Source organism: Amphiprion ocellaris, chromosome 14 (assembly GCF_022539595.1).
Source record: "Amphiprion ocellaris isolate individual 3 ecotype Okinawa chromosome 14, ASM2253959v1, whole genome shotgun sequence".
NCBI classification, from domain to species: Eukaryota; Metazoa; Chordata; class Actinopteri; family Pomacentridae; genus Amphiprion; species Amphiprion ocellaris.
In genome coordinates, this window is record NC_072779.1 from 9687360 (window position 1) to 9706779 (window position 19420).

Below are 19420 nucleotides of genomic sequence, written 5' to 3' on the forward strand. Positions count from 1 at the left end.
CTTTCCCTGCCGTGGAGCGTCGCGCAGTTGCCCAGTGCGTCTCCTCAGTGAAAGTCCGGCACCGGGTCCAGGACTCCGGACCGCAGGGGATTTAAATCAAAAAGCAGCAGCAGCAGCAGAAGGAGGAGGAGGAAGGAGGAGGAGTAGTGGGCTGTACAGCAACAAAACCGACAGAAGTCCAGGGAAGAGGGGTCTCCCCAAAACCTGAGGTGAGCTGTCCTTTTCCCAATATGTGTGTCAGTGCTGCAGTGGCCCGAGAGGTGCGTCAGAATCTCCGCTGCGCCGCTGGGGACGACCGAGCGCGTCAAAAGCTGCTACCTTGTGATTGTGCGCTCCGGTGTGAGCAGATCTTGAGTCGAGCATAGCAGCTGTGGGCTACTTTAAGGAGCACGCTTACTTACCTCCCCCTCCCACCCTCCCTCACACCTCCTGTCTATGTTCCTGCGTTTATGTGTATTTGTACAGGCTGTGCGCAAAGGCTCTTCGAAATTTACGGTGCGATCATTAGCGATCGAGGAGCGCGCTGGCTTCATTCTGGGACTATTTGGGACCAGGGTGGGAGGAGCGGCCGGCCCGGGTGGGACAGCGCAGTTTGGCATGTCTATATTAGGAAAGTGGCAGTGTCATTCTTTCGCTCTGTCTCGACTCTCCAGAGCTGTGCCATGCGCAACAGAACAGGGCTATCTCATTAACCTGAGGCACCGTTAAAGGAGCATGGCGCAGGATTTTCAAGTTCAACTTATTCTATTGTAAATTTCATATCTTGATTCTACATTTGTCTAGTTCTTTTTATACTGTTGCATGTTCTTTACCTCATTTTAATTCCACAAGCTGCTGGTTCACATTAGATGGCATGCGCAACAGGATTTATTTTTTTTCACCATAAATATTAAGATCAGGTTGGTTTTGATGCCATAGTAGGACTTTTTCCTGTTTCCTGTTTCATATTTTCAATATTATCTCTAAATCCTGACAGCCAGGTGTAAAAATACTGAATAAAATATTTGGTATTAAAAAGTTTTGGACATAATAACAATGAAAACTGCATCCAGCTATGTTGGTTATGGTGTTTGCCCTGAAATGCCCCAGGGTTGGCCCGCCTGAAGTGGTCTCTGCAATGTAAATCTCTTGATAATGGAGAGCTTCCAGGAAAGCAGCGAGAGCTTGAGTCCTCTCATCACTGTGGTTTAGTCGTGTATCCCACAGTCTTTAGGTTCACTTTGGAGCTAAATGGAATAGTATGAAAGTCAGACATCATCTATTTAAGCTTCAGTTTGCCCTTTGCATGGTTTTATTTTAACTCTAAAGACGCTTCATCCTGTAAACAAGGAGAAGATCCGCATCTATGAGATGTTTTCAGGGACAGGGGCAGTCCTACTTTTAGATTTGGGTTTTTAGTTGTGCCCTTATGTAAGCCAGTACAGTTTTAATCTACATATTCTCAGAGGGGTTGTATCACATGGGTGTGACTGAACAGCTGGCTGTATTGTATCTCTCAAGTTCTTCTCTCGCCTTTTAGCCTTTCTCTGTGTCTTAGTGTTTGTCTTTGATGTTTGACCGTCACATACTGTTTGGTGGGACAATCAACTATTAATATCTACCCTGATGGCCGGCACCGTTATAGAATATCCCTTGTGTTTTGGGAGGATTACGGCCTGCTTGGCCTGCTGCCTGGGACAGCAACAAACAGCCTAAAAACCCATCACAGTGTTTGTTATTCAGAGTCAAGCGGAGGGTTTTTTAAGCTCCCAAAAACTTGGCTGCGATGCCAAAAACTTTCACTTCATGACATCAAGTATCCATGAAGAAATCATCAAAGTAAAATACATTGATGGATGCACAGCATGGATGAATCACCTGCTGTGTGGTTGAGTTCATCAGTGCTTGTGTTGGGAATGAATGAAGAAAAGAAAAAGAAACGATGACGTGTAAAAAGTTTTATCTACTCAGTGTTACTAATCTAGAATCAAATAAAAAGGCAAAGCAATAACTGAGTCAGCTGCAACCTTGAAAACAGAGGACAGCGAAAACAGCATAAAGCTGCTCATAAAAACATATTAAGTGATGAAGGCGGTTCAACAACCTTCCTCAATGACAAAGACAATGACACACTGAGGAGACTGCGTCACTGTGATGAATTCTTTCTTGGGGATGAGATTACATTATACTGTTGCTGAGAGTCTATTATTTTTTTGAGATCTTTCTAAAGAAATCACCTGTACAGCCTTCATTAATGATTCCTATGAAAATCAAATGGCTCTTTTTGGTCCAACATTAATAGAAAATGTGCAGCCTCACTGTTCATTTAATTCTGTGGGCAAGTTTAGTTTGGTTTAACCACATTTTTACCTTTTCCTGACATTTTTATTCTTTCATCCTCCCTTCTCTTCTTCATCTCTTCTTTTCTAAACTTTCCCATCACTCTCTGCTCATCCTCTCCCACCTCTTCCTTCTTCACCTTCACCTCTCTCCTCTCCTCACCTCAGCCATGAGTCGCAGCATCGTGCGGCAGAGTAAGTTTCGCCACGTCTTCGGCCAGGCGGTCAAGGCCGAGCAGGGTTACGATGACATTCGTGTTTCCAAGGTGACGTGGGACAGCTCCTTCTGCGCCGTCAACCCAAAGTTCCTGGCGGTCATCATTGAATCCAGCGGAGGAGGAGCTTTCCTGGTCCTGCCTCTGTCTAAGGTCAGTGAGGTCAACGAGGGAAACTTTATCAATCTGCCAATGAAGATTAAATGAGATAATTAACCCAAAAAAAATATAAAAGTCTTCATGTAACAGTGAAGCATGATTTTAGGTTTCTGTGTTTGTTGTATACAAGTCACAATAGAAATGAAAGGCGTCTCAAACATCACAGGATTTAAGAATTCATGAACTTCTTATGCTGCAGAGTGAATGTCGATATTATTGTGAATGATATTATGATTTAAAGATGTGTTTTTTGCTGAAGATTTTACATTTTTAGCTATGGTAGCAGTACAAACCCATGGATGGGATTCTCCACCACTGAAACACCTTAACTAATGATAGATTGCTATTACATTTTGGTCACATATTCATGGTCTTCAGTCTCTCATAAGATAAATCCTACATATGAAGATCCCACCTTTTTTATTCTACTCTATCTTTATGTTGTTGTTCACACAGTCTGTGAGCTGTCCCTTCCTGTTTGAAAGAAATGTGTGATTGTTGTGAGCGAACTGTAAGTGGCTATTAGTTTTTATAATGTGTTTTTTTACAAAAAACATATTTGTTGGAATGTTGAGAGAGAACAGAAGCTCTCTAAGTACCAGTAGAGGTTGCAGGCAGAAGTTTTTGTATGACAAGAGGTGGGAGGAACGTAAGGGAAGAAGACAACTTTACAGCTAAAGAGGAACAAAAGAAACAGAAGCAAAATTAATTTAGAGCCTTTTGTGTCTCACTGTTCATGTAATACTTTAATCATTGTGCTTGCATCAGTTTCAGATCTCTGTTTATTGTTCTGTTGACGTTCCCAAATGAGGTTTTTACCAGGGGACATCCAGTTCATTTGAAAGTAACAGTGAGGAGGAAGAATAAGTTACCGTTAAAAACACAGAAGACAGACCTTAGGCACACATCAATTTGTCGTTTTAAGTGTTTGTCCTGTTTGGAGGCTCATCTCAGCAAGTTAATGTCCTATAATGTTCAGCTGTGATATCAGGGTTGGCTATGAATGAATGATGACGTGTTTGCAGCTCAGTACAGATGTCGAATATTCCTCTGAGCCCCAGATATTTGAAATACAGACAAAATTCTAGATCATATTGTGGGAGGTTGAGCCAAAATGAATGCATATCATACATTCACTGGAAGACGGGATGATTCCAATAACACATACAGTTTTATGGATGATGGAAGCATTTCTTGCTCTTAGAAATAATAGTTTTTTAGTGTAATAGAAGAGGACATAATTCTCAAGGTTTTTGGAAGGATGCCATGCAGAAATGCAGGAAAAGCAAGAAAAATATAAAATATCAACCATTATGACTAAGACAGATTTGTAACCAAGTAAAAATGAAGATCTTGGTATCAAAATTTAGAAAAATGCAAATTCCAAATGTTTTTATGTTTTGCACATATTATGTTAAAGGAGGTCTTTTCTTCATTTATCCTGCAGGGATGATTGGCTATTATATGTTGCCCAGAACAAATCAGATGGTGCTGTGGGTGAATATTGCTAAAAACTACAGATGGTTTTTATCAGAGCCAAAGGAGTGGATTTTGTTAATTTATTTCATCAGGAATCTGTAAATAACAATAGTAATAATGATGATGCAGATAATCAGAAAAATACTAAATATCAGATCTGAATCTTTATTTTAAAAATGTGATGTTTCCTTGTGGTGTTAAAGTTCCTGGAGCCTCAAGATAAAACAGCATTGCCTTAAAATAACAACAGACACCAGAAATGCACCGAACTTGTGCATTCATTATTATGTTAAGATGTATTCCTCTAGTTATTCATTAAAATAAATTACTGATACTGTATGTCACGTTTTATTTATTCTATAAGCTGCAGTACTATTTGGTTTAGGATGATAGAAACATTGATCTAAAAAAGCACATTTAACAGTATTGCTGTAAAATCTTTTGTCTTTACATGTTCAAAAAGCAATTCGCGTTTCACGGTTTTTACGGTTTGCTGCGGATCAGAGCTGAAGGTGGACTTCGCCTAATAACTGCTGACATTGCTATGATCAGCCAAGTCTGCAGAAATTTAGTTGGCCTGCCCTGCGAGATGCCTTCACTCAGCAAGTTTCATTTGAGCCGAGCTGCTAAAACAACTGCAAATCACAGTCCAGCTTTATGAGGACAGAGAAGTTCATTGTCTTTAGCTAGAGAAATATTCTCATCTTTGGGAAATCTTCTGAAGTTTTGATATCTAATGTGTAAACTTGATGCTTTTTAACAACTTCAGGCCACATGAGGACTCTGGGTGTGACCAGGGTTTACCCTAACAAGGTCCTCGCTGCTGAGATTCATCAGCTTGCAGAGGTGGTAATTAGTCAGAAAGAGCAGGAGGACGCAGAGTAATGCACAGTTTTTGGAGGCGAGAAATGGACGTGAATATATACTGAAGTCATGGTGAACAGACGTGCTATTAATACGCACCAATGCGCTCTCCATCCTCCTTCTCCCCCTTCTGGGTCCCCAACGGGCCACAAGAAAAACTCCCCTTTCAACGCCTCGTCACTCAGCTATAAATATCTCTCAGTGTGTGTGTGTGTGTGTGTGTGTGTGTAGGGAGTGATATCTCAAAAGCTGATATACGTGTTCACATGATAGGAACCATAGGAACAAGGAACATGGAGCTTTTTTAGTGCGACGTCTCAAAACTTCTGCTTTTATGTGACAAAAACATTTTGGTTGCACGTTGAAGATTCTGAGTACTGCAGCATCAGAAATAGGTCAATATGTGGAGTGGAGTGTTAATTTGCACATTTTTTGCATGTTAACATGTAAACTAAGAAGGTGAACACACCTGTTAGCTATTTATTGTAAGTATATTAGCCTTCTGACATCTCCATTGTCTCAAGTTCAGGTTACACAGCCCCCATTTAGTTTACATTGTCCTGCATAGTTCTAAATATTGTCATGTACAGTCTCCTGTGTGCACTGATCTTCAAGGCAGAAAGGGGAGCTTTTTTTTTTTTTTCCTTAAAGGTTAGTCCAGCCTTGGTGCTTTCATCAGCAATCGCACCTAAAAGCTCTGTTTTCATTCTACTACATGCTCCTCCTCTGCTTTATTCTAATGGATATTTCCTTTTTTCTGAGCACCTTTAGGTCTTCTTGTCCACATTATTTTAAAGCAGAGATTTAAAGTTTAGTTCTTGAAGTTTTTATTGAATTTTTGTAAAGAAATGTGAACACAAATGAACGAGAACTTAAGCACGAATTGCACAGGCAGACTATATAAAATTACTGCATCATCTGTGCAGCATCCACAGTGTTATGATTCAAAAGTTTGTTAGCACAATGTTAGTCCTTAAAGATTCTATATTGTGCCTCTATTTAGTAAATTAATCAAAGTCTCACAAGTCCCCACAGTGCGTCTTTCAGTTTCTCAGCTCATTTGCAAATGTGATTTATTTCACCATGACTGTGTGAACCCTGGTTTTTAGGGCTGTTAGGGTTCTAAAAAACAAATGAGCTGCTTCTGTTTCCGATCCCTTTAGGAAGTGTGTAACTGTGATTTACAGCCAGAGCCGTCGATCACAGTTTGTGTTGGACAACTATTGAGTAATTAGAAGTTACACAGCTTCTGAGTCAAATCCTTACTGGCTTGTAAAGCTTGGAGGATAACTAGTGGTGGGAGAGTTTCAGGAAAAACAGAAATAAATCTTTTATTTTACACCTTAATGTTTAAAAAAGCCACAAACACAAAGAAATGTATTTTTGCCTCATTGGTTTTCCTTTAAAGGAATCCTCATATGATCCATTTCACAGATCAAACCCAGAAGCAAAAGTAAGCAAAAAACAAAAGCCTACTTCTTTTACTTTTATGTCGATTCACTGAGAAACAAATATTCATGATGTGAAGATAGCTCATGAGACAAGAGACATGCATCCAAGGCAAATACATTTCTCCAAATGTACAAAGTCTAACCCTAACAATGAATTATTTCTACTTTATGATTATACAAGTTGTGGTGGAGCAAGTTACCGAACTCTGTTCCATCTGCAGAGTCCCTCTCAGTCTTTGAGAAAAGACTAAAACCAGCTCGTCACCGAACACATTTGCATTGGACAGACTGCAATGAAATAAAATAAAATAAAATAAAATAATTCCTATTATGTCTGCTCTGCCTGTAGACACCATGTTCCTATTATCACACTTGAACTTGTTTTATGGCTCTTATCCAGGTTGTTTTCTCCTGACTAGATCCTTGCTTGTGTTGTATCTACTCTCAGATGCGTCACTTTAGATAAAAGCGTTTGCTAAATAAAATTGCCGAAGTTGCTTTCATTAACTCATATGACATGCTCTGTGTCATTAATTGTATCCACTCCTTGTATTCAGTTCAATTAAAAAAACTTTATTTGTCCCCCGGGGGCAATTTAAAACTTAAATTAATTTAAAAAATAAAATAAAATAGATAAAATTCAAGTCTAACTTGGCTTGTCAGGGTTTGAGCAAATGCTGACTTGGAAATCTTAATATATAATATACATTTTAAGCCAAAGTTGAATTGATTGAGGCACAGTTATAAGTAACCACTCCTCTGCTGCTTTTATTATTTCTCTTTAGAAAAGCAGAACTAGAGGGCAGGGCCACATTGCATTTATAAAGGTGCCACCATCCATTTTACGTTTCCAGCACAAATTATTTTTCAATGAACCCATTTTATGAAGATGGACTGTTGGAAAAATACATTACGATACAATGCAATATACTTTATTGTCCCACTTAGGGAAATGTGTCTTGGACTCAGTAACTGTGCCATAAATGCCTCGACAGCCACAATGACAACAAAAAATGCCATTTCAACAATTACATAACAGTTCTGCCATCTCAATAATATCAGCTAAATATCAAATAGTGCAGAATAGTAGAAAAAGTTAATTCTTGATTTCAGAAACAGCAGAACACTATATAAATATATGTGAATCCTACTACAAGATCCATGTGTATGTGAAGTCTTTTAACTTATTTTTTGTAAATTGAAACATTGTGAACATCTACAGCAGAAAAGAAGGAACAGCTACTAACTGGCCTTTATACTGTCAACTACCACATCCAAGGCCAAGAATGAACTTTCAATCTAAATAATCTGGAGTAGTTCACACTAAAAGGCCATTTTAATGCTGGTTTTATACTTTTTACTTACATTTCTTGCTGTTTTTCACCTGCAAATCCTCAAATTAGTGCTTACTGCTTGTTATAAGAAGTGGATGAAGGTTAATGATATGTTATTTTACAGACACAGTCCTAACTCAGTCATTTGTGTTGCAGTCAGGCCGTGTGGATAAGAACTATCCTCTGGTGATCGGACACTCTGGACCCGTCCTCGACATCGACTGGTGCCCTCATGACGACAACATCCTGGCCAGCTGCTCGGAGGACTGCACTGCAATGGTAATCACCGTGTGTGTGTCTGTGTGTGTGTGTGTGTGTGTGTGTGTGTGTGTGTGTGTGTGTGCACATAGACAAGTAATTCTGAGTGGGAGAGAAAAGTTGCAAATGCGATGTGGAGGCGTTTGTTGTTCAGTGACTCAGAAAAGAGTCACAGAGTTCGTCACAGCTTGAGTTTGTCGCATCTTCCTGCCTGTTAAGTGGAAAAAAAAAATCAGAGAAAGTGTGTTTACCTGTCTCACCATCCACCCACCTGCTCTGCATCATCTCTGTCTCTTTATCTGTCTGCTCATCATATTTTATTCTCTATCTTCAGCCACTTTAAGACTGTAACTCACTTGCTCTGACCTGCTTGCTTCCATTTACCTGTATAGGCTTGTGTGAAGATTTAAGCAGTAATAGTGAGCAAATCTTCACCACATTCTTTGTTACTTGCTTCCAGTGAGTGTTTTCATGAACATTTAGGCCTTGTTCACAAAACAGGTTACCTCCTTCATTCTCAGGGACAGAATATCTGTCCACATGAAAACCCAAAAGCACAGCTGAAGTCCTGTAGGGAGCATACCAAACCAACAGGTGGAGATATAACCCAAATGCTACAGCCATATCAGCCAATCAGAAACCTGGTTCTGATTGAAAACAAGTATGGCAAGAAAAGGAGGAATCATGTGTGTGAACAGGTTATTCCTCAATATGAATTATGTGTAAACATACAAAAATAAAGTCCTCTGAGTGAGGTTGCCACTGGAGGTATTTTGGCCACCTCATGTTGGATCACTGATATCACAAGCCGACAACTCGGGTTAAAAACTGAGTCTCTGAATATCTTCATGCTGAAAAAGTTTTCTAAAAACTCAGTTTTCAGTTACCGAAAACTGTTTGCGTGTGGATGGCAGGCCAAAAACAAAAAGCCACGCTGTAAAAGACTCCCGTATACGTGTGGACAAGCCGTTAGTGTCATTTGGTCACAACCATAAGACATCTGTGGAAGTTAAGCATGTAGGATATCTAAACTAACTCTGTGGGGAATAGCTTAAAAATCTCCATTTGTCTGCTGCTAGGGTCAATATATCATTGTGGGACTTTTTGCAACATAGTTGACATTTTTGCTGTTTTCAGGCCTGAAATCAACATGGCCGCCTATAACCAAACACCACATGGAATGTTTAGAGAAAGATTCTTCTAAAATATTGTATACACAATTGAGTAAAATTTAAATTGAAAGTTATGTATAAAGATATTGTAGTAAACCTGTTGACATGCCATAAATCTACACTTGACTCACACACTACTTTATATTAAATAACTCAGAAAGCTTTAGAGTCTGGCCAGTCTTTTCTTCAGGAGGAAATGACATCATGTGGAGCAGGTCATGTGATCTGGAATTAACACACTTCCTTGACAGATGTTTTTGTAATGGGGAACTTAGTTGAAAGTGATTTCTCAGACACAGACACAATTTGTTTTGCTATTTTCCATATAAAATTTGATATATATTGCCAAAAAAGAAATATCTGTCGTGATTATCTCAACTTCATAAAAGAACACAATCAAAACAATTTTTGAATAAACTCATTATATTATTGTTTAGCTAATTAGAAGGTGGTTGTTCTGAAGTTTGGACCATTATTTAGTTGATAGTTTAGTGATATCCAGTCATTTTTCATTAATGTGATTGTTTCCATCATGAATAATCATGGAATTTGTAAAGACATGATCATAATGAACGCAAAAAACATTTTTTTTTTTTTTTTTACTTTTAATTAAAATGAATGCAAGATCTATCCCATGGACTTCAAAGTTATAATTATATATTGACCCGCTGTGTTTTGCTGGCAGTCACCACACAGCAAGTAATGTGTTAAGATCATCTCACAATCAATTTACAAACTGATCCTCTGGATTTTAGCTTAGACAGCAGTTCAATTACAAATACTGTCTGAAAATTATGTTTAGGTTTAATTATGATGACGAAAAATATATTGTTTTAGTATATGAACACAGGTCTTAAAAGTGATGCAATGCAGATGTTTGAAGCTCATGACTGTGTTCAGTCAGCAGAGGTCACTGTGAGGCCTCCACTGGAGAGCTGCAACTTCATATTTGTACTGAAAATACTGCTATTTGTCAAGCTGAAACAAATAATAAGGCTACACATGTGAATGCAGTTGATTTTTTAACAATACACCTTTCATCTTTTTGTTTGTGTAGCCTCATATCCTTGGTACTCAACTAGTTCAGTCCCATCTATTGAGAGATCTCTTCTTAATGTACTTTTTAATGTAGTGATGGAGGACCAACTCCATAGCTCCTGTTCTAAAGTTTATCTGAATATAATATGAGATTTCTGATAATGTAATACTACACAATATAAGAATAACTTCCACAAATTTCCCACTTTTACCTTACCTGGACAGTGTTTCAATAGTGGAGGAATAATGACCAAAAAAAGTTATACTACTGTTTAAATTCACACTGAGAAAACTGTGAATCTGTCTTTTAAGAGGAAATGTCATTATCTGAGAAATCCTCACTAGAAAATGGCTACAACTGCAATGAACTAAAGAACACAGGCTCCCTAAAGGTGCAAAATGAGAACCAGGTTTAGTGAGTGATGAGCTGCTCCACTGACACAAATAAAGAACTGTGACAACTCAGAGGGTAAAATTGTAGCGATCTAGATTAGAGCTGCAGCTAATGCTTACTTTTATTATTAAATGATGTGGGAGTTGATAATTCTTTGTTTGGTCCCTGAAATGTCTAAAATTACACTAAAATAAATAAATAAATAAATAAATAAATCCATCAGTGGCTCAAGTATAAATCATGAGATTTCCTGTTTTGTCTGATAAACAACTCACAACAAAGATATTCAGATTTCAATGGTTTAAAATGGAAAAAAATCCTTTCACTGAAGGAGTGAAACATTTTGGAGGCATTTTGGCTGGAAAATGACAATGACAACAATTAAATGATTGGGAGAAGAGTTCCTAATTATTTTTTACTCTGAGAGACTAATTTCAACTAAAAGCTAAATACATTTTCTTCTTTTGCTATCATGCACAGCTAAGACATAAAGCTCTTCTCGGTGGTATATACAATATTTTACTGAAATGATATGTTCTATTTTACACTAGCATTTTGTTAGAGACTGTAGGTCAGATAAGGCAAAGTGTGATCTGAATCATAGGTGATGATATATGATTGTGTTGCAGAGTCTCTAAGTGGTGTGTGTGTTTATACTACAATAATTATACATCAGGAACTCTTAAACATGAGCAATCATGTGTGATATGTGGTTCCATCAGGAAAAAGAACTAAGTCTAAGCAGATAAAGTATATTTTTCTACTTTTGTTCAGTTAATGTGCTACTTGAGTCACTGTGTGTGTGTGTGTGTGTGTGTAGTATCCATAAATGTTGTCACATATGTCAGCATGTGTCAGCTATAACATTTTTGTTGTTGTTTTTACGTAACGACAACAAGCCTCAACATGTGTGCATCAGTTGTCGCTGATGACAGACTCGCCCACTTGTTCATAGTGACATTGCAGGAGTGTTTGTGCGATCTAATGATTGAATCACTGCCTCTGTTGTGGCAGCAGCTGCTGAGATGCTGTTTGACTGATGTGTGTGTGTGTGTGTGTGTGTGTGTGTGTGTGTGTGTGTGTGTGTACAGGCTTTGTTTATGTCCAGCACGCAGACAGACAGTTGCAGCTGTCTTGGCTGCGTTGCTGCGGTGGAGCTACAGAAAGGCCAAAACTGTGATGTCAGTCTGTTCACTCCAGAGAAAATGATCGTTGTGTCATTTGGAGAGAGAGAGAGTGTTGTGTGTGTGTGAGCAGTTTGTGTGTGTGTGCGTGTGAGTGTGTCTGTGAGTAGTTTGTGTGTCTGTGAGCAGTTTGTGTGTGTCTTCTTGAGCGTATGTGTATCAGTCGTCACCTGCCACAGTGCAGCAAACTGCTGAAATATTTAGACGTTTAAAATGCAAAATGCATTTTCCTGGGTCAGTTTTGTTTTGTGCTTTTGTGACATGTTTGAAGTTCATACAGGAACGACAGGCTGTTTAAAGCTCCTGATAAGTCAGTTTGGTTTTAACTTAAACATAAAATATAGATATTAAATGAATGTAGTTAAATGACATGCTAGTCATGTGGCTGGGCTCAACAACAAAAAAAGTTTGCATCAGTCTTTTTGAGTTATAACTGCTTCTAATAAAAATATATTCAACAAACAAGCTATAATGAGTTAATTATTTAATTAGCTTACCCTGTCCAATTAAAGGTATTTTTAAATACCAGTTTTAACTGTCTGAAATTACATTAAGGCATGCTTAAGCTGTTGTAAATATTTTTTCACACGATATGCAATTATTCTAGAGCAGTATTTTTTGGCATTTACAAGCTCATGTAGTGCTATCAGGGGGATTTTCCACAACCTGGCAACCTCAAAAGTCTTAAATTACTAGTCTGAGCTGTCTGAAATCCTGATGTCAAGGTGGAAGAAATTGAAGTTAAGTCAATTTCATTAAGTTTCCTCAACTCAAGTTTAGTTTTAAGTCAACTGAAGTGGAAATTGAATTTAAATAATACATAATATTACTTTGATGCAATTACAAACATTATCATGTCAATCCAACCAATCAAAATTAGATTTGTTTATCTAAATCATTAGATTTTTTTTTAATCTTGCAAACATGCATTTGATGAAGTGGTGTAAACAGATTCCTTTAAATATTTTACAGAGTGTAGCTGCTGTTACTTACTGAAGTCGTGTCCTCTGTATTGTTTCTAGAAATTTGGAGGTTTTAAACTGCTTAGTGAAATTATATAGAAATGATATGTTGCACCTTTCTGAAAGGTCATTTTGCTATTTGTTAGACTCTTATAATATCAAAATGTTAAAGTAAAACAGGGATTTTTGTGGAAGCTGTCTCATTTAAATGACAACTAACTGTGTTTACTCAACTCTGATCAGAGATTTGACAGTGCAGTCTTCTCGTTTATCGGACCTTTTATTGATTGTTTGTATAGTACTGGTATTTAATAGTGATATCTTCTTTTGTTTTTTGTTTTCAATGCATAAATCTACCTCCTGATAAAAAATAGAAAAATCTATTAAAACTCTATGTGCATGATCATTTACAACTCTTGCTTATTTATAGTTTGCCTTTTTGTGACCTGTACAAACTATTTGGAATTTTACAAATAAAAAATAAAGTTGAAGTTGCAATTGTGACTGAAGGGCTGGAATTGATCCTGCAAGGTATTTCAGCTCATATTTACTGATTTTTGCACCTCTCGTTGCATTTCTTGCTATGTGGATGATCACACCCCCTACGTTGTTTGCGTCCTTCTCCAGGTGTGGCAGATCCCAGATCATGCACTGACCCGTCCCCTGTCTGACCCCGTTGTGGTCCTGGAGGGTCACTCCAAACGTGTCGGCATCGTCACCTGGCATCCCACCGCACGCAACATACTCCTCACTGCGGGTAAATACACACACTCAAACAAAAACACATGCACTAATGTTTTTGTATTGGAACCTTATCAACAGACACCAACAAGATTTTAATTTGGATCTTTTTGCTCATCGTCCTGCAGGCAGTGATAACCTGATAATAGTCTGGAACGTGGGGACGGGAGAACCCCTCCTCTCCATGGACGACCACCCAGACCTTATTTACAGCATCAGCTGGAACCGAAACGGCAGCTTGTTCTGCACCACCTGTAAGGACCGACGTCTGCGTGTCTGCGACCCCCGCAAGAGGGAGGTGGTGGCGGTGAGTGACGAGGAAACACTAATGAATCCCTGCAGTAAGGACCCTCAAACTGACTAACCCAGAGTTACTTTAAAAAGAGACTCCAGGCCAGAGGCAACAAGGATTCATTTTCAATGGAAGTGAACAACATTGATGAACATTTACTATCATAGATTAGATTTTTTATTAGTGTCACTGCCCTTCATTCTGCTCTACCATCTCTGATTTACCAGATTTTTTTTAATAGCATAAACTGTATCTTTAAAATGGTGTCAGTACAATTTTAGATCAATATAATAAAGACTTTAAAGCATTTTTAGAAATTGCCATAGACCCACTTTCAACATGTTTTTTTTTCTTTGGCTTTTGAGGTTTAAATGACAATATCTCATGAACTGTTTAAGATAAAAGCCCTAATTATTTACAGTTATTTCTCATCATGTCTTTAATTCAGAGCGACCCCAAACTTTTGAACGGTAGCGTATATTCTCCTATATGTTGTACAATGTCACTCAGATAACAAAACTATTCTGGCAAATACTTTTCCTTTCTTCTTGTATTTCTTCAGGCCCAATATGTGCCTGCATCCTCAGACACATATACAATTGTATGATGGTCAGGTGCTGCTTTCCCATCTGCTTCTGGGTCGTTTAACTGTCAGTCAGATTATCCATGTGTGTGCTGAAATCATGCAAATGCCAGATAGATGTTTGGCTTTTCCTTTAATTGGTGATTTGTGTCACGGCGTGGGGGTGAACCCGAGCAGAGAGCACACAGACGAGGAAATGGTGAACTTTAGCAAAAGTGTAAGGCGAAACAACTGACTGCATGAGCAGAGTTTACTAACTGGCAGGGTGTGGAGTGTGCAGCCAGCTTTTATGGTGGAGATGATCATCAGGTGTGCTGCACCGCAGCTGTCTGGAGTTCCGTTGACGAGTGATTGGTGATGAGCAGCAGCTGGACAGAGCAGGAAGGTGGAGAGAGGAATAGGAGGGAGGAGGGGGGTGAGGGAGGATGAGGAAGGTCAGGTGGAGGCTGAAGCTGGGACAGAGGAGGGAGCCCTGACAGTTTGAGGGGGAATGAAAGGGAAAGCCATCCCGCCCTCGTCAGCAAAACTTCTGGCAAAATGACCAAAATACACCCCAATTTTTAACCTTTGGTGGTAAGGGAGCAGGAGGCTGCTCCTATTAGATACCCCTGTTAGAAATAACAAAACCCCTACTGCAAGCAGCCAATCAACTGAAATCAAGGCTGCTGTTAAGTGAAGACACCAAGTTTTGAATCACAGTGAGACATAAAAGCTCATCAAGCAACAGTTCATTTTCCCAGTAACCAGAGGACCTTGTAATAATATCTGTGATGATGTTTGTCTCTCTGCTGACCAACAGGAACGTTTGGCTCCACATGAAGGAATCCGGCCAATGAGAGCCATCTTCACCAGAGACGGAAACATCTTCACCACAGGATTCACCAGGATGAGCCAGCGAGAGCTCGGCCTCTGGGACCCGGTAACGAACTGTTCAATTTCACGCACCAGAAGACGTAGAAATGAATGCACACTTTGGATTTTGTTGGGCTTAATTCATCGTTGTTATTCTCCACAGACAAATTTCGAGGAGCCTATTGCACTTTTGGAGTTGGACACAAGTAATGGAGTGTTGTTACCGTATTATGATGCAGACGCAAACATGGTCTACCTCTGTGGAAAGGTACAGAGACACTGGTTTTAAAATGTCGGTTCACCAATTGTAAATGTGTCGCCAGCTTTAATAATGAAAGTAATGACTTTAAACTGTTATATGTGTGTTTTTTGTGCGTAGGGGGACAGCAGTATCCGTTACTTTGAGATCACAGAGGAGCCGCCGTATGTTCACTACCTCAGCACTTTCAGCAGTAAGGAGCCCCAGAGAGGGATGGGCTTCATGCCCAAGAGAGGTGTGGACGTCAGCAAATGTGAGATCGCTCGGTAAGATACTGATCAGACAGTAAATCACCAAACAGTGCAGCTTTACAGCATTATTTCCATGGATTTGTCAGTATATCACCATCCAGAGTAAAATTTAATGACACAGATAAATGTGTAACTATTTTAGTGTAAACTGCTGAAGATTTGGTCCATTTACTGTCTGTTTAGCTCAGGAATACATATTTAAAGTTGCTATTCACCATTAAATGCCTCATATTTCTAATCATTACTAAACCTTCATGGGATATTTTGGCGTAAACAGCTACTGAAATGGGGGCTTTAAATTCTGATGCAACTTTGGTTTTCCCTCTTGTCCAATACTCTAACCACTACCTTTATGTCAGAAATGTCCGTATTTTGTTTGGTTTTCTTTTCTTTTTTCAAATTTTTATTTATTTTTTTTTTATTGATGGGCAGTTAGTAGTTGGGCATAACACACCACCTTACTATCTTTAATTGCAATAGCAACGCCTGTTATTTTCTATCCCTGTTCATCCTGTTCATCCTGTTCGTCCTGTCCAGTCTTTGTTTCCCCCACACATCACTGAGGTGTAGCACTGCCCCCCCTGGCTCATAATAGGGAATTCTAATAAAGAATATCTGCTTAGCTTTCAGGGAGGGCCGGTGATGGTCACACACATGCACTAAATATTAAAATATTTGGCTGCAAGACTAAAATATGCATCAATCTCATATAATGTTGACTCCCCTTTTGTGGAGTTAAACAATGAGAACAAATGCAGACAAAAAAAAAAAAAAAAAAAAAAAGAAATGTCCGTATTTGATGAATTATCCATCATTTGACTGACTGATGTTCATGAGATCACCATAGACTGGTGTTAAAAGAAAGTCCATCAAGTAGGAATTTTATATTTTTAGCTATTTTTTTGTGATGGTATATTACATTAATGACTGGAACCTCAAATAAAGATATAAGCAGAAGCTCAATGTGAAGAATTACCCCTCTGAACTCTAAGCTAGGCATTTCTTTGTCTCCTGTCACATTTTTTTTACTCACTGTGGGCTCATTTTTCAGTGCAATATAAAGTTGTGCACCTCTATGGAAACAGCACAACCATGACTGACAAGGAGAGAGTGAGCTTAAATATGTATTTGTGCAGCAGAACAAAGCTATAATACTAAATATCATAAAACAAGATATGACAAAAGTTTCATTTATTTAATCATTTATTTTAGAAAAAAACATTTCCATGTGCCTCCAGGTTTTACCAGTACTGGAAAAAATGGTCACTGCATATTTTTTGCAGAGTAACGTAATTTCTAAGAAAATGTCATGATTTTGAGGCTAGTTTTGGCTAATGTCCCCAACAGAAGGGCACATCACAGTTTATTCATCCAAGCACTGGTAGAAAGTTGAACATCTAATGATTATTTCTGTGTTTACAGTTTCTGGATCTGGAAAAAAGTTCACCAGGCATTGCCTATATGGCTAAACACCAGCTCATGAAATAATACATCATGAACTACATGTCAGTTTTATCTGACGCAGTCTATAGGAAGTATTGCCATTAGCTCTGGTTATTCAGACGACAGCTACAATTTTCGGGGTTGATACACTTTCCTTGAACACTGGATGCTCACAGACAGAAAGTATAACTTGATACTCTGATGTGTAACGAAGCACTGCTGATGTTTGTCCTGTTGTATCTCTGCCTTTCCCCATCTCTTCACTCGTTCTCTCAGGTTATACAAGCTGCTTGACAAGAAGTGTGAGCCCATCACAATGACGGTGCCCAGAAAAGTAAGTCCCACAGATCTAGACGCTCTGCTGGGCTCCTGACTTTGACAGAAGTGGGAAACGACTAAGTACATTTATAAAAATACTCTACTTAAATCTGATTTTGATGTCCTTTTTACTTGAGAGAAATAAATCATTTACATGTAACTTTGTACTTCATTTGCACTGGCTTCCAAACAGAAATATTGTACATTTGATTCCACTGCATTTTTACCTATAAAACTATAATCACTAGTAGCTTTTCAGACTGGGATTTTTCACATAAAACATATGATTTCCTTCAAAAACATGATGCATCCCTATAGACAAAGTAATCTTTGACAACTACAGCATTAAAGTATGGCTAATGTCAACAATAATGATCCATTGATTTAATAAAGTAACACTGACAAGGAGCATCTTTCATAAGTACTTTACATTTAATGTTGAAAGTACTTTTAGGAGTGTTTTACTTAAATAATAATTCAATTCAATGTGAGACTTTAACTTGTAATTGAGGATTTTTTTGGTGTAGTATTTCTGCTTTTATTTATTTTCATTTATTGTAAAAGATCTGAATTGTTCTTCCACTGCTGGACATGACTTGTTTTCTTGTTTCAGTGTTACTTGTTTTCCTTTGTTGATGTGTTCATTACGTTTTACCTCCCTGCTCACAGAGAAGCAGAAAACAGCCAGATTTTTGATTAACTCTCCTTATCTCATTTCCAAAACACAATCAAACTGTTATTTTCCCCGACTCTCCTGCACAGTCGGACCTCTTCCAGGACGACCTCTATCCAGACACAGCAGGACCTGAACCTGCCATGGAGGCTGAAGAGTGGCTGGATGGTCGCGACGAAGATCCCATCCTGGTGTCCATGAGGGACGGCTACGTGCCGCCGAAGAGCCGAGAACTCAAAGTGGCGAAGAAGAACGTCCTGGACTCCAGACCCACCACCAGACGCAGCATGTCCACTTTGGAAACCAACAGCCTGCCGGTAAGATCTTCATCTCCCCTTTTGTCAGAAACTAACATGGTGCACATCCTGAGGATAAACCACTGTTCAGGAACAATAGTTCTGTTTGAATCCTGCGGATGTGTCTCCTTGTGTTCTTTGCAAGTCGGTTCAGGGATTCAGGCAAGTGAAAGGTTAGATTTTCTTGACTAGCTCGTTCTTGCTTAGGTGTTCTAGTTTGCCGCCTTATTGTGAGGTAAACACTGGTGATGTGTACGTCTTGTGGAGCTCAACTTGAGGTTGAGGATTGCCGTGAGTAGGCCCAACTTTCTGATAGGTTTTCAGTCCAGGAAATGATCAAGCCAGGCTACAGAGGTCTGAGTCCATAGTGGTGGGTTGGTAATGGACTCCAGGTTGAGGCCTCACAATGCTCACATCACCTAAAGCCACCACAGCAGCCCTGACAACATGGCCAAGAAGTTCAGGACAGAGTTTAGCAGCATCCACAACTTCTTCAATGTCCCTGTAACCTGCAGTGCTTCTTATGACTGACTCCATGTAGCTGTAGTTTGTGTACAGTGATAGTTTATCTAGCTAAACATTATATTAAAGGTGTTGTAGTCTTGAGCTCCCATTTAAACAAATAAGCGCATCTGTCATTAAAAGCACTCCGAGCTCAAATAGTAAGAGCTGGACATATAATAGCAGTGTAGACTGAACCATAGCAGCAGCTGAAGTCTGAACAACAACAAGATATTCAGGTGCAACTTTACCATCATAGCAGGAAGAGCAGTGATTTACTGCTGCTGCATCTTGTGTGTTTGTTTGTAGCCTTATGTCACACATTTTCAATAAAAAAGCAGAATTTTCTTTAGTTTTGCAGCCTACAAACTCACTGTACATTT

At 38.9% G+C, this 19420-nt stretch overlaps 1 protein-coding gene across 1 annotated transcript in view; it reads left to right on the plus strand.

Annotated features, from left to right (window-relative positions):
* Positions 1-19420, plus strand: part of coro6 (coronin 6) — a 20579-nt gene continuing 1159 nt past the window's right edge. The window contains exons 1-10 of the mRNA XM_023299127.3: positions 1-209; positions 2487-2686; positions 7977-8099; positions 13456-13585; positions 13698-13876; positions 15244-15363; positions 15460-15564; positions 15676-15821; positions 17526-17583; positions 18330-18557. Of these exons, the coding sequence (XP_023154895.1) occupies positions 2489-2686; positions 7977-8099; positions 13456-13585; positions 13698-13876; positions 15244-15363; positions 15460-15564; positions 15676-15821; positions 17526-17583; positions 18330-18557 (1287 nt within the window). The 5' untranslated portion in view covers positions 1-209; positions 2487-2488. The remainder of the gene's footprint in view (positions 210-2486; positions 2687-7976; positions 8100-13455; positions 13586-13697; positions 13877-15243; positions 15364-15459; positions 15565-15675; positions 15822-17525; positions 17584-18329; positions 18558-19420) is intronic.